Source organism: Platalea leucorodia, assembly GCF_965183815.1.
Source record: "Platalea leucorodia genome assembly, chromosome: 18".
NCBI classification, from domain to species: domain Eukaryota; kingdom Metazoa; phylum Chordata; class Aves; order Pelecaniformes; family Threskiornithidae; genus Platalea; species Platalea leucorodia.
In genome coordinates, this window is record NC_138840.1 from 6,560,939 (window position 1) to 6,575,800 (window position 14,862).

The following is a 14,862-nucleotide window of genomic DNA, read 5'->3' on the forward strand; positions in this document are numbered from 1 at the left end:
CCGGGTTTGATGTGGGGACGGAGTGGGGGCGAGGGCCCGCGAGCGGCACGTCGCGCCCTGCGCTGATCGCGCTTTTACTGCCGGGTTTAAACAAGTTCTCCATTTTACTGACCTTCAACCGCAATCACAGATCCCCCATGGATCACATATATTGACTTAAAAAATAATTAGCCTTGAAGGGAGCAGGCGCAGTGCCTGCCTGCCAGGCCCATAATTAATATTTAAATAACAGGGGCCATAAATCAGCTGCAGCTCGGCGAACAAGTCCCCGGTTGTGTGCGCAGGGGAAGCGCACGGCTGTGTTGCTCGCAGAACAGTTGCCCGGTCTGCAGGCAGAGCCGTGCCCGGGAGCGTTGGCATGGATGCTGCGGGGAGAGGGGGACGGTGCGGGGCGGCAGCAGCCCCCTTCCGCTGGGAACGGCCGGGAGCGCGCCGGGGGCTCGCCAGGAGCTCGCCGGGCCGACCAGCACAAGCCACAGACTGTTTCTGGAGCGACGGGGGCGGCAGGGGCTCCAGCTGCCCAAACCCCCGCGCTCCTGCGAGAACAAGGTGACATTTCTTGTCTCCTTTCTCATGCTTTAAGTGTGAGATTTTTTTTCCTTTTCCTGGAGCTTTCATTGCGTGCCAGGGGTTTTTAACACGTCTGCTCACCGACTGCCAGGGGAGCAGACACTTGCACAGTTAGCGCGGCGGCGGCGCGCTCTGAAGCCGTGCCAGGGGTCTCCGTGCCGCGCTGCCGCACCGGCTGCAGCTGGGTCGGGCCCCCGCTCCCCCGGAGCCGAGCAGCGCGGTGCTGCCGAGCCCCGTCCCCGCCCCAGCGCCTCAGGGGAACAGCACCGCATCGCCGGACCCCTCGAGCGCTCCCCCTGCGTGAACTCTCCTGGCCCAGCTGCTCCGGCTGGGCTTGGCTTTGCTGCACGGAGCGGCTATGGTCGAACTCCGTACCGTGCCGGGGGGGCTGGAGCTGCCTCCGAAGGACGGCAGGAGGACGGGCAGGCGACACCAGGCCATAGCTGTCACGGGCACAGTGGCCCCGTCCGTGCCATGAACTGGCTGACGTTTGCAACCTGCCCTGGGAGATGAGAACGTTGCACGGCTGCTCGTTGTGATTAATTATCATTTCATAACGCAGGAGATTTCAGGCATGAAAGAGCCTCTTCACAGACACGTTGTGCACACTTTATCCATCATATGAGACTCCAGATGTTTCCATTTTATTCTTATTAAATCACCGCCTAGAGAGCCCGGGTAACGTGAGGCCTCCTGCCCCGGTGCCGGGCAGTGCCGCAGGGGACGGCAAAGCCCCAGAGACCCCTTTTCCTTGAGGGACAGAGACCTGTGCCCGGGGGTCTCAGGCCAGACTCCCCCCTGATGCCCCTGCAGCCCCTTGGGAGAGCGGGGGCAAGTGGAATGACCCATCCGGACCAAGGGAGAACGTGGAGGCGCTAAGCCCGTGTCTGGAGATGCCGGGTTACCGACGGCCGCCTTGGCGCAGAGCAGGGGGACTCGATTTCGCATCTGGTGCACAGTGAAACCACAGCCGCAGCCAAAGCAGACGGACCACCGTGTCCTCCCTCTCCCTTCCCTCTGGCTCTGGTTTCCCCCCAGTCCCCTGTCTCTCCAAGGCTGAGGTCTCGCAGAAGGACAGGGGGACATTTGCAAATGGTCTGCGGCACCCAGCAGCGAGGGGCTGAGCCACCCCGGGGTGCTGCTCCCGTGGCGTGCGCTCTTTGGAGCAACGAGCAGCATCCTGTGAAAACGCCCAGTCGAGGGAAGGTGTGGGGTGAATAAAGCCCAGGTGGGAGAAGAGAGAGCTGGGAAGGGGGGGAGTTAGGGAGGGAGGCACAGGGGTCATACCAGGTAAGGAAAACAAGTAAATAGCTGATTCAGGGGTTTGTTCTCCTCTTTTATTTAGCAGAAACTGTATTTTTACAGCTGCAATCCCTTAAAATGGGATTCTTTTTCCCTTAAACAAATCCTTGTAAAATAATGCTTCATAAAAATAAGCGTTCCTCTTCTCGACCCCGAAGACAGAAAAACAATAATGCCGGCAAGGCCCTCTCCATGCCGCCGAGGAGGCTGACGGTGGCTGTCACGCGTGTCCCTGGCTGCGCCTGCCCGAGCCACAGCACGGCAGGAGCCCGGCCGAGGCCTCCCCTCCGGGTGCTGCGGTGGGTACGGCACAGTGCCGGGGCTGCCGGCTCCGGCGGGATGGGCAGGGCAGAGCCGAGCTCCTCTCCCAGCATCTGCTGTGGCTGCCTGCATCCTCACAGGGCCCGGGCTCCGTCGTGCCGCCGGCAGCAGAGCTGTCCCGGTCCCCTCCAGCCAGGGCCGGCGAGCTCGAGCGCAGCCCCGAGCACAGCCCCGAGCACAGCCCGGCGTGGGGAGCACCAGGGGCCCGGCTCGGTGGGCACTCACCGGGCAGGAGCGCAGCGGTCAAGGCTGCCTCGTCACTGGAGACCTCCGACAACCTGCCAAGTGCTTGTAGCATCAGGAACAATCCCATGCCAGGGCTCCCCCCCTCCTTTTGCTTAATTTGCTTTAATTTGGGGGCTTTTTGGGGTTGGTTTTTTTTCCAGGCTGCAGCTTTTTTTTCACTGCTGCTTCAGCAAAAGCAATTCAGGAAATTCCGATCAAATCCCGGCGTGCAGCAGCCCTGCCCCTGCTCCCCGGCGGGAGAGGCAGAGGGCTTAATTCTCATTAATAACCACCACGGGTCAATTATTGAGAGAAGGAGGAAAACCAGCAAAGCTCTTTGGCATCACATGTTATTTAAGCTTCCGAAAATAAATGTTCTTTGCAAATCAATCTGTTTGCAGCTCCGCACATGGAGCTGGCACAGAAAAAGTTGCTAGAGGAAAGCTATATTTATAGAGGGTATTTATTTTAAATAAACAAGCACTTAAGGCAGAGGCTGCTGCTCCCAAGTGCCGCAGCTCTCCCCTGGGCTTTCCCGGCCGAGGACTCCTGTCCTTCGCCCTCCGAGCGAGCTCCCGTCTCTGCTCACAAAGCGCCGCGGTTGAGCCACAAATGCAGCGAGTTTCGGCCTCCAACATTGTGATTTTGGTCCAGCACCCACCGGGAGACGCAGCACCCATTTAGGAGACGCAGCACCCACCCAGCCGCTCCCAGGGCAGGCAGGGCTTGGCGGTGGCAGCCCGAGCCACCCACGGGAGCCATGGCCAGAGCACGCAGGGCTGTTGTTAGAGGAGACCCTGCTCGCTTGAGAGGTGCGACAGCAACACTCGGCTCAGCAGGCTGTGGTTTTCATCCTGCCTTTTTTTTGCCTCTTCTTATATATGTTAAAAATATATAAGGGAAGCCTGATGTGGGCATAACCCCAGACAAACAGGTTCTGGGGCAGCCTCTGAAAGGCTCTCCTGGGTGCCTGTGATTAGTTATTGCTCATAAACCATGCATTTATCGTGCATCTCCCAGCCGGCGCGTGTCGGGAAGGGTAATGTGTTCAGGGCAACTGTGGTCCAGAAAAAGGCAAATTTGAGGGAGTCCTACTCCCACCGGGATCCTTCCCAGGTTCCCGGCTGATCCTTGCGGGACGGAGGTGCACACGGGGGTTGTGGGTGCCCGCTCTCACTGTCGCTTTGTCCGCAGGAGCAGTGGGGACCAGGATGCTGCCGGACGCCGTGGCGCTGCTGGTGGTGGTGGTGATGGTGGTCGGCCTTCGCTCGGCGGCGGGAGGAGGCGCGGCGGGCTACGCCCAAGTGAAGTACATGCAGCCCATGGTGAAGGGACCCCTGGGACCCCCCTTCCGCGAAGGCAAAGGGCAGTACCTGGGTAAGGGACGCGCTCTGCGGTGGGGTGGGAGGACACGGGGCTGGGGCTGCCTGGGAGACCTGCCGGCACGGCATCCTGCAGCCCTCAGGCACTCGTTGTCCCCTTACCCTCGGGGTTGGTGCCCCCGGGGAGGAGCCTGGCGTGGCCAAGGGTGCTGCTGTCCAAAGCATCTTGGGCCAAGCATGGAGGGGCCGTTTAGGTCTCCTTAACCCATTGCAGAAAAACAAGGACGGGCACAGAGAGGCTCAGCAGAGAAGTAGAGCCCTTTGCTCAGGCTGGGGCTGGGTGAGCACCCTCGGGTGCTCGGTCTGGGAGCTGGTGCACAAAGGGGACCCACGAGCCCTTCGCTCTCCTCCTCCTCCTCCTTCCTTCCTGCGTGTTTGCCAGTAGCTTTGAGGCTCAGCCCCAGGAGCCCCGGCGCTCGCCATCTCTCCCTCTCGCTGCTGTTAAACCTGAGCCGTCCCTGCACGGCTCTTTCCACTTCTCCACCTATTCCATTTTCCCTGTCTGCATCTCACACCAGCTGGGAAAGGAAAGAGCGCCAAGGCCGGAGCCGAGCCCCAGCCTAGCGAGGGGAGAGCAGGAGAGACATTTCCTCCCTGGGAGAGCAGCGACCAGAAACTCCACATGTGTTAAATCACTCCCCACTGAGCGACATGTGCTGCGCGGAGGGGCAGAGGTGCCAAGGTCATTGCTGCGTGCAGCCAGGCCTCCTGCACCGCTGCCAGCCCAGCCCCAGCCTTTTGTAACGCCCTGCCCGCACACCGTCCCCTGCCCGCATGCCATCCCCTGCCTGCACACCGTCCCCTGCCTGCACACCGTCCCCTGCCCGCACACCATCCCCTGCCCTTGCTGTAGTCCCCAGTGCCTGCCCAGGGCTCCTTTTATGCCCAGCCCCGCAGGTGCTGGAGGTTAGGAGGCCCAGGAGGGTCCATGGGTGCCCCACTCCGGGGGGTCATTAGCGTGTGTTAATCACACCCCCCCCGGGGAACTGCTCAGGAACTCGGGGGCTTTGCAAACAGCAAGTGTTGAGTGTGACTGAGTTTCTCTGGCAATTCTTGGCATCCCTCTATCAAGCGAGCCCCCAGCACCTCCCCACGCTGCACGCGACCATCACTGCACCCAGGGCAGCAGCAGCAGGGTATCCTCAACTCAAGAGGGAGGTGGAGGGCAGGGTCTGAGCCCTTTCATTGATACCAAACACAGCAGTTCCAGGGCTCTTCCCGGAGCCAGCCGCTGCTGGCAGCACTGCGGGATGGGGCAGCGCTGGGGCTGGGTGCCCAGACCCGCCAGGTCGGTGCTCGGCCCTCGGGAAGAGCCGCCGGAGCCCTCCCCGTGGGTTCACACAGACCCGGACCCTCCGGGGAGCCAAAATCTTGGCTCTGGGAGGAGACACTGGAGAAGGCTCGGCTGCCGGTGGCTGAATTACTGCTGGGCTGAATGGCTTATCAGGAGTTCAGCTCAGCACATATGTCAGAAAACACACAGCAAAACCTGGAGCCGAAGCATGCTACGAGCCCCCCCGCCTCCCTGCCCCCTTCCCAGCTGTTGTAAAGCTGCTCCCTGAATCCCAGCCAGAGACAAAACCTTCCAGCGTAGCACAGGAACGTTTCAGCTGCTGGTGGGACTGGATTCAAATATCTCCCTGCTGATTTTCCTTCTTTTTTCCCCTTCTTCCTATGCATTGGAGCAGCTTGCGCTGCCTCTGAGCGGCACTGCCTGCTAACCGTGGCGGAGAGAGGAGCGAGTGTGCCGGGCTCTTTGCAAGGTGCAGTTTGGGTGCAAGCTTTGCCAGGTTAGACTGGGCATGGGTTGCAGGAGACACTGAGGCAGGGCAGAGCATGGGTGTCCCCTGGACGTTACTCTCCTAAAACCCCTAGGAAAGAGAAGATGGGCAGGGGGATGCAGGCAGGGGGATGCAGGCAGGGGGATGCAGGCAGGGGGACAGCTGCAGCCTGAGCCACCGACGGAGGTGGCTGGGGAAGCCGGTGCCTCCTGGATCCCACCAAGCTCCCATCTCTGCTTAACCTCTAATTTGGCAAGGAAAATCCCTGCTGGCCTCCTGCCCTGCTCGGGGAGCTCAGCTGACTCGCCGCGACGGCGCAGGGCCGTGCCGTGCCCCCGCGGGTTACCCCCGAGTCGGCGGGGAGCTGCGCAGGGGCCCCCCCATGCTGCTCCAGCCTGGCCCCGGGGCTGGGACCCCCGCCTGGGGACCAGGCCAGCCCCAGGGCTGGGGGGGCTCTCGCCGGCCTGCGGGTGCCATCTAGTGAGAGGCAGGGCTGGTTTCCTCAGCGTGCCAGACACCTTTTCTGACCCAAAAATAGACTCCCCAGGAGCACAGAGGCAGCTCTGGGCAGGAGATGCTGCTAAATGCTAAAATGCTGCTAAATGCTAAATGCTAAAACGCTAAAAGCATTTAAGCAGATACTTGCACAGCTGGGTTGTATTTTGGCTTGGTTAAAACCATGTCCGTGCAGCTTGCAGCCAGGTAAAACTGCCGCCGGGTGCTGGGAGCCCAGCATTTCCCCGTGCGCGCAGGGAGCCAAGCCAGCGGCACCCCAGCTCGGGGCACCGATGAGGCACAGGGTGATGGTTTGTGCCAGGCAAGCGGCGGAGTTGCCCTCCAGCCACAGCACAGAGGGCTCACCCCGGGGCAGCAGCCTCAGCTGCAAAGGTAAAGGAGCACTTTTCCCCTCCCCAGTGCTGGGGATTACCCAGGAGGTGGGAGCAGGCAGGTGCTGGGCAGTGCCTGGGCCGCTGCCGCCCCGTGTCCCCAGAGCAGGTGGCCCCCAAATCCTGCTGCTTTTGAAGAGACTCAGTCCTGTGATCCCTGGGGGGCTGCTGCTTGCTTCACGTGGCCAAGAGGCCTCCAGGTCCCTTAGCTCCTGCTGATGGGGAAGCTTCATTTGCTTCTTTCTGCCGTCTGCTCTCATCTCGCTGCCATCCCCTTGCACGGCAGCTCCATCTGCGAGGGCCGTGGCTGGGTCCCGCGCTGAGCCCCTCCTGCGCTGAGCCTCCCCTCGGGGCACCCGCTGCAATGGGAGATGGGATGAAAGATGCAGTCGCACTGGTCCCATGCAATGTCCGTATGAGCCTGTGAAACTCGCTCTCACGAGACAGGGCTCGGCAGCAGTGCTGGAACGAGCTCGGCCAGGCTCTGCCATGGAGCAGCCAACCTCCCCTTCCTGCAGTGTCATCCGGCCGCGCGGGCCAGACCCGCTGCCGACTGCTCGTGGCTGGGAACCACTTCCCATCTTGCTGGATTATTCCTCTGCCGGCCAGTCCACGCTGCCGGCTCCCTCCTCCAGGCGTGCAGGGGTCCTTACCAGGACGAACGCAGCTCCGGAGGGGCTGCAGGATCCGCCCGGACATGTCCGTGCCCCTCAGGAGGTGGAAAGCTCTGTGGTGCCCAGGCGAGAGCTCGCAGGGACCCTGCCTGCTCCTTCCCCTTCCCGCTGCCCCAGCTGGCTCTTTGCATTAGCATTCATGGCAGCTTTGTTCATGCTTCGAGGGGAACACATAACCCCATGCTGCTGCTGTGAAATGCAGAGCTCTGAGACATGCGTCTGTGGTAAGACATGGTCTTTTGAAATTGGATACCACTGGGGCTGCAATGTCCCAGTTTCTCTCCCCTAACGTCCCCGGTTTGGTTTTCCCGTCTGCTTTTTTGGCCGCCTGCAAGTTGGCAGCTCTCGCCTGGCGTTCCTCTTCGCTGCCTTGTGTGAGTGTGTGTGTGCTTTTTCCTTCCTTCGTGGGCTCAGCTGTAGATCCTTGTTCTGATTCCATGCAAAATGACCTAGAAAACTAATTCTTTTCAAACCATTGCAAGAAGAAAAAAAAAAAAGGGGGGGGGGGAACAACACATTGAAATAATTTTCTGGAGAAAAATTTTTCCAGAATTCAAACCCCAGAAATCTGCTTTAGTGCAACATTTCACATCTCCCTTGCCTTCTTTCCCACACCGTTTTCTGGGGTGAGGAGCAGGAGGTTTGCAGAAATCCAGTGGCAATGTCATGACAGACAAGTATTTCCTTAATTTCCACAGCCAAGTGACCTCTATTACAGCCTCGGATGAGGGCCAGGCTCTGATATGTAGATAAGCTCTGAAAATGTTTCCCTTACCAAAAGAAAAACAAGCAGGCACCAGGCTTGGAAATGGCCAGAGCTAATTGCCGTGCTTAGGAAAGGTAAAGCTGCCCCGATGCACTGGTGCCTGCTGCTGCCGCAGTTATTCTTTTCACGTGTCTCAAATCTCCCCTAATCTTTTCCCGTTGACTGAGAAAATCTCTGTGTTGGCAGATGCCGGCGCTACGGGTGTCCGTGCTCCCCAGGCCCGGCTCGGCTCGCCGAGTGCCCAGGCTGGGAGCCGGGCTGGCAGAACCCCTGCCTCCTCCTCAGTGCCGTGCTGGGGCACGTAGCCTCATGCCATGGGCCAGTTCTGCTCCCATCCCAGACAAGATCCATTCCCGTCCCGGGAACTTGCCCGTACAGATCTGTTCCTAACTGGAATGTTCAACTTCGGGCAGATTTGTTAAAATTTGCCCAAGGTGTCAAGGCCCTTTCCTCTGCCCTTCGCATTTCTCATCATAGTCCCATGTACGTGCAACTGCCAAGTATTTCCTTCATTTCAAGCTTCCCCTCCAAAAAAAAAAGTTTGTCAGATTTATTCTTTCTCGCCCGTTCCCGGTGTCACGTGGGAAGCGACACCCTGCCTGGGCCGGCCTCGAGGAGTTATTTATGCTCGTGTCTACGCTTTAAGTACCGAGCTGCGGTGGGCATGTAATCTGGCTCTCCTCAGCTTTGTAGTCTCTCAGCCCATTAGTTTCTTTCTTATATCCGTTTGCAAAAGACCCCTATAAATTCTTTAAATGTCAAGTGGTTACGGCCTATTCCCAGCTGGGCTGACTCATTTGGATGTAACTGAGGTTGCGTTTCCCTCGCAGCTATTGGCTTTTCCTCCATCCTCAGCGTTTTTTTTTTTCTTTTTGGTGGGTTTTTCTCTGCCTTGCTGGACACGGGAGCTGAGCCAGTGAGCACCGCGGGCATGTCTTAACCCATACACGAATCACCTCTTCGGTCTCTCAAGTACACGTCCAAGAGTTTTCTTTTTAATCCAAAAGGATTAAAGGTCTCCCAAGGCCCTGGACTTGAGGGATGGGGTGGAGGGATTATCCTCAGTCTTGGCTCGCTCTGTCGCCATCCTCTCGGCTGAGCCCAGGCAGGAGCGACCGAGTCCCACGGTGCTTTCAAGGCCGCTGGGAAGTGAGGCAGCGGGAGGTTTGAATCCAGCTCCTAAAAAAAACCCACAGCAGGTCATCACAAAACAGCACTGCCAGAGCCGACGGCAATTGCTGGTCTTGTTGACACCCTCTGTGGAGGGATGGATGAAGTAAGGCTTGAATTAGTAGCCTGGGCTCTGGCCAAGGTCTTGCCTCAAGACAGTCCTGCTGATGTGGTGGCCCAGGAAGCTGCTGTGGCCGTGTTTAAATAAAACCATTTCTAGAGAAGGGCACTTTTGCAAGTACAGACCCCGGCAGCGCTGAAGCCTCTGGTTTTAACACCCTGGGGGCATCACGCACCAGGCACGCTCCTCCATCCGCCGCCAGCCCCAGTAAAGCTCCGTGTCTCCTCTCTCCACAGACATGCCGCCGCTGCTGCCGATGGACCTCAAAGGGGAGCCAGGACCTCCAGGGAAGCCTGGCCCGCGTGGACCCCCCGGGCCCCCCGGCTACCCAGGAAAGCCGGGCACGGGGAAGCCAGGAATGCACGGCCAGCCCGGGCCTGCTGGGCCCCCTGGCTTCTCGGGTATTGGGAAACCCGGCATCCCAGGACTCCCTGGAAAGGCGGGTATGAAAGGGATGCCCGGAGCCAAGGGCGAGCCCGGCATGCGAGGGGAGCAAGGGCCAAGAGGACTGCCCGGCCCCCCGGGGCTGCCGGGGCCGGCCGGCATCTCAGTCAACGGGAAGCCGGGCCCGCAGGGCGGCCCCGGCCTGCCGGGGTTTCGGGGCGAGCCTGGCCCAAAAGGAGAGCCGGGTCCCCGGGGAGAGCGAGGGATGAAGGGTGAAAACGGCGTGGGGAAGCCAGGGTTACCGGGGCCCCGGGGGAACGGGGGCCCTCCCGGCCCCGCGGGGCCCCCAGGGCCCGTTGGCATTGGAAAACCCGGCCTCGACGGCCTGCCAGGCGCGCCGGGGGAGAAGGGCGACATGGGCCCTCCGGGGGGGCCTGGCGTCAACGGGGAGCCTGGCCCCATGGGGCCCCGCGGCCCCCCCGGCATCGACGGGATCGGTGTCCCGGGTGCCGCAGGGGTGCCGGGGATACAGGGCCCCATGGGACCGAAGGGAGAGCCTGGGATCCGTGGCCTCCCTGGTTTGCCAGGCCCAACGGGCTACGGGAAGCCGGGCTTGCCTGGCCTAAAAGGAGACCGCGGGCAGCCTGGGGTGCCAGGAGCCATCGGCGATAAGGGGGAACCCGGTGTTGACGGGGAGCCGGGTGAGCCGGGCCCTGCTGGCATCATCGGGCCGCCAGGCCTGCCGGGGTCCATGGGCCTGCCAGGCAAGCACGGGCTGCCCGGCTCCAAAGGCGACGTGGGACCGAGCGGGCCCCCGGGAATGCCGGGGATGCGTGGCGACCAGGGCCCAAACGGCTTTGCAGGGAAGCCGGGGGTGCCGGGAGAAAGGGGCCTGCCCGGGTCACAGGGACCCCCCGGCCCAACGGGCCCCAAAGGAGAACCAGGGTTCATCGGCCTCCCAGGGGTGCCAGGATTAACGGGCGGCCCCGGGCCAAAAGGGGACGGCGGGATCCCGGGGCAGCCGGGGCTGAGGGGCCCCTCCGGCATCCCAGGCTTGCAAGGACCCGCGGGTCCCATGGGGCCTCAGGGGTTACCAGGGCTGAAAGGAGAGCCCGGGCTCCCTGGAGTTCCCGGTGAGGGGAAGACCGGCGAGCCCGGCCTGGCCGGACCCATCGGCCCCCCAGGAATGCCAGGAACGCCGGGGCTGAATGGGCCACCGGGCCCACCGGGGCCGCCCGGGCCGCCGGGAGCACCTGGTATGTTCGACGAGACGGGCATCGCGGGGCTGCACCTGCCCGACGGAGGCGTGGAGGGGGCCGTGCTGGGGAACGGCAAGCCAGGGAAGCCACAGTACGGCCGAGGAGAGCTCTCCGCCCGGATCGCGCCAGCCTTCACCGCCATCCTCACCTCCCCCTTCCCGGCATCGGGCATGCCGGTCAAGTTTGACCGGACTTTGTATAACGGGCACAACGGCTACAACCCGGTCACCGGGATATTCACCTGCCCCGTATCCGGCATCTACTACTTTGCCTACCACGTGCACGTCAAAGGGACTAATGTTTGGGTGGCGCTTTATAAGAACAACGTGCCCGCCACCTACACCTACGACGAGTACAAAAAGGGCTACCTGGACCAGGCCTCGGGCAGTGCCGTGCTTGAACTCAAGGAGAACGACCAAGTCTGGGTACAAATGCCCTCGGACCAGGCCAACGGGTTGTACTCCACGGAATACATCCACTCCTCCTTCTCCGGGTTCCTGCTTTGCCCCACATAACGGCTGTTGGGCACGTTTCCTTTTCACCCACTTTAGCCATGGACTGTCTTTTTTTTTTTTTTTTTGATAAAGTTTTTTTAAAGTTAATACAAAAAAGAAAAATCACTGGGAAGAACGCGCAAGCCGGTGTCGTGGGACCTTGCTTCATGCTGTTTGATCCATGAGTCGAGGGTAATCGGAAAGGAGACATCTATCTTTCTTTTTTGGGGGAGGGAGAAGGGAGGGAGGGGAGTGACTTCCTCAGCAAAGCCTATTTGGAATAAATTTTACCCTAGTGACTGTACATCAAACACAGGAAGGCGCTTGGGATGGCAAGGATCTGGCTCTGCAGTAAACTGCTCTGTGATCCAGAGAGCGTCGTCTGGAAGACCAGGCCCTTCTGGTCTGTAATCAAGTGCCCTTGTTTCCCATTTTGAGTACTAGTTAAATAAATACAGCTGTTGTAACGGATGGTGTATTTGCTAACCAGCACAGGGGTCCTAGGCACTTAACACAAACCTGTACAGCAGCAGAGATCCGTGATGGATTGAGAAATTTCCTTCCCAAACCGTCAGACGCCCAAGTTTCAGTCTCACTGATGCCTGTTTTTTCAGACTGTGCTTTGAGGCCGTCTCTCTGATTCACTCCGGATTCAGTGTGGTTGGATTTATAATCATAAAAAGTGGAACACTTTGCATAAGCACCTTCTTATAAGAAGTAAATATTATTTTTAACCCTCCCCCCTCCAGCACCTTTAGGAATAAAAACATCCAGGCACTGGTATCTGGGAGGATGACAGACGACCTATTCCAAAGCCGTTGAGGGAAGCTGGGACCCCTGTGATGAACAACGATCCTCTCTCTCGGGTTAATTCATCTGCTGGCAAGTCCAAGGGCTCGTTCTGTCCTGTTTCTGTGCAGCCCAAAGACTTGCTTGGCCTCGTGAGCATCTTACTCCTTGACAACCCAAGGACGGCACTGCAAGCCCGGCTTACGGTGCTTCTAGCCTGGTTTGATAGAAGGTTTAGCTGTGCTTTCCGGAAAGTGCCACTGATGGACAACTTGCTTTTACTGTCTCACTATTTCGGGATGTGTAAACTTTTGCATTGGTATCCCCCCTTTCGCTGGGGACCTTTTAATTAAGAAAAAAAAATAGTGTTCGTTCTAACTTTCCATTCAGTCATTTTACAACGGTGCTATTATCTACTTAACAATGTTATTGACAAGTCTAGTGCAATATGTACCTGTAAAAGTGCACCATTCCCGGTGCCCATCTGTGACTTAGGTTAACAAAAACCCCCCAAAATCACATTTATCTGTTGTTACCACTTTGTCTCACTAATGCTTGAAACGTTACCGACCTGAATATGAGCTACGAGGTTCTGGGAAAGGTACGCGCGGATACTGCCCACGCGGCTGCTCTGTCCTTTGCTAAAGGGAGCAACTGAACCCGGTCGCTTTGCGGGTTTTCTCACGGTAGAATAGCCGCTGCCACTTGCACTTACGGTAAAGCGATGCTTCTCATCCCAGGCAAGTAGCACGCTGCTGAAGTTAACCCACAGGCGTTACAGCGCGTGTCCCTCTGCAAAGGCACATCCCTGAGAAAACAGCAACAATTTGGTCACCAGCTGAGCGACTGTTACCCTTAAATTTTCCTAAAGCCTGTTCTATGGCCAAAGAAAAGAAATGTAGCAAGAATGGGGCTTGGGATTGTTCTCCAGATGGACTGTACGAGATATTTAAACAACTTTTCTATTTCTGGTTTGTTTGTTTGTTTTTCTCCTTAAGCCTGTCCTGTGTTTCTGCCTCTTGCCATCCAGGGCTTCCTTTTAAAAACCACACCTATCCCTGAAATGAAGAAACACAAAAAGGAAACGTACAGTTGGAAGGCCAGCGCTTCAGCTCCTGCCCGGCTGGGGCTGGCCTGTACCCCTCCCGGGGATTTTACTCCACATAAAGCTGCAAGTTTTGTGTAAAGATGAAATTTCAAGCTGAAAGGCTGCCCCAGTGGCTGATCCCACTGGAGGCTTTTAACTCCTGAAGGCAGGGGGGTGTCAGGGCCGTTTGGGTTTTGATCGTAACAGGTTAATTCCCAGCAGGAACAGGAGCCAAAAAGAGTCCCTAAAATTATAAGTGGAAGCGCAGATGTTTTCTTCAAGCCCAGGCTTGGGAGGAGGGTGCTAGGATGGGGCCTGTGTCTCCTTTAGCGAAGCATCTTTCCTGTGGAGAACAGCAATGAGTTGAGCTGGTGCCACGCAAGGCCCCGGCCGCCCGCGGGGTCCGGCTCCCTCGCCGCCCGGCGCTGCCGGCAACGGGGCCCGGCTCCCTCGCCGCCCAGCGCTGCCGGCAACGGGGCCCAGCTCCCTCGCCGCCCAGCGCTGCCGGCAACGGGGTCCGGCTCCCTCGCCGCCCAGCGCTGCCGGCAACGGGGCCCGGCTCCCTCGCCGCCCGGCGCTGCCGGCAACGCGTGCACACTACCTGCAGCAGGGCCGGGAGCTTCTCGCACCCCAGCCACGCATCGGGGTGGAAGCTTCATCCTGTTACTCAGCAAAGCGACTTATTTATACTGTTCTAACCTACACTCCATCTCTTTTTGTTCTGTTTTATTGGAAACTTCTTGTTCTAGCTGGCAAAAAGCGATGACAAAAATTACTCACTATAACCACACCGAGACATTAACTCGTTCAGTGCTGTAGATACTGTTTCGCAATTTCACTTTCCCTTCACGTGCAGAGCATAAACCGTAATCAACCTTCTGCAGCTATATAACCTGTTACATTTACACAGTAATTGAAAGGCAAAGATATGACACACACATAAGAGTTAGGCTAGAAAAAACGATGCACAGGATGAGGGAGGCTGTTCACTAAACCGGACACTGTCAGGAAGAGGTTTTTTTTTTCTGGAGTACTGAGTACGTGATATTCGCCAGCAGAAAGGATTATTTTCTGTCGTGTGTGTGAGCGCGTGGGATTTTTGGTTTCAATCGCAATAATAAAAAAAGGTTGGGTTGGATGAAGTATGTCTATTTTTAATTATGAAAACTGCATTACAATGTGCATTTTTATATACAAATTCTTACTATTTTTTTTAAATTTGCCTCTAGTATCTTCATTTCTAACCTAGTATATAGAGGTTTTTAGTTTTGTAAATACTTATTACGTGCACTGTCTGTCATAGTAAAAGTTGGTTTAAAATGCACTCTTTTTGTGATCAGAAACTGGCCTTCTCTTCAGAACTAAAACTACAGTACTTGATTGTATTGACAAAACATCAATAAAACTTATTGTATAAAAGGTGGGCTCAGCTGTGCCTTTGTCCTGTTATTGATGGCCTTGCTCAGCCTTGCTAGCAAGACCGTTCGTCCAGACCTCTCGCCCTGTATTTGCTTCTCAAATCCAGCTCACTTGTTCCCAGCAGTCCAGCAGATTTGCTTGCTAATTAATATTCTTATCTAAGAAGGTATCGCCTGTTTCTTGTGATTAAGGGAAAGGTTCCCATGTCCAGAAGTTCATTTTTAAATAGAT

General features: G+C 57.7%; 1 protein-coding gene across 1 annotated transcript; it reads left to right on the plus strand.

Annotated features, from left to right (window-relative positions):
* Window positions 1-3,629: 3,629 nt before the first annotated feature.
* COL8A2 (collagen type VIII alpha 2 chain) lies at window positions 3,630-11,357 on the plus strand (the record flags this gene model as incomplete). The annotated part of the gene is made up of 2 exons (XM_082329359.1): window positions 3,630-3,795; window positions 9,436-11,357. 2 exons carry the CDS (start codon window positions 3,630-3,632, stop codon window positions 11,355-11,357), a joined length of 2,088 nt encoding a protein of 695 aa, XP_082185485.1.
* Between the last annotated feature and the right edge of the window lie 3,505 nt (window positions 11,358-14,862).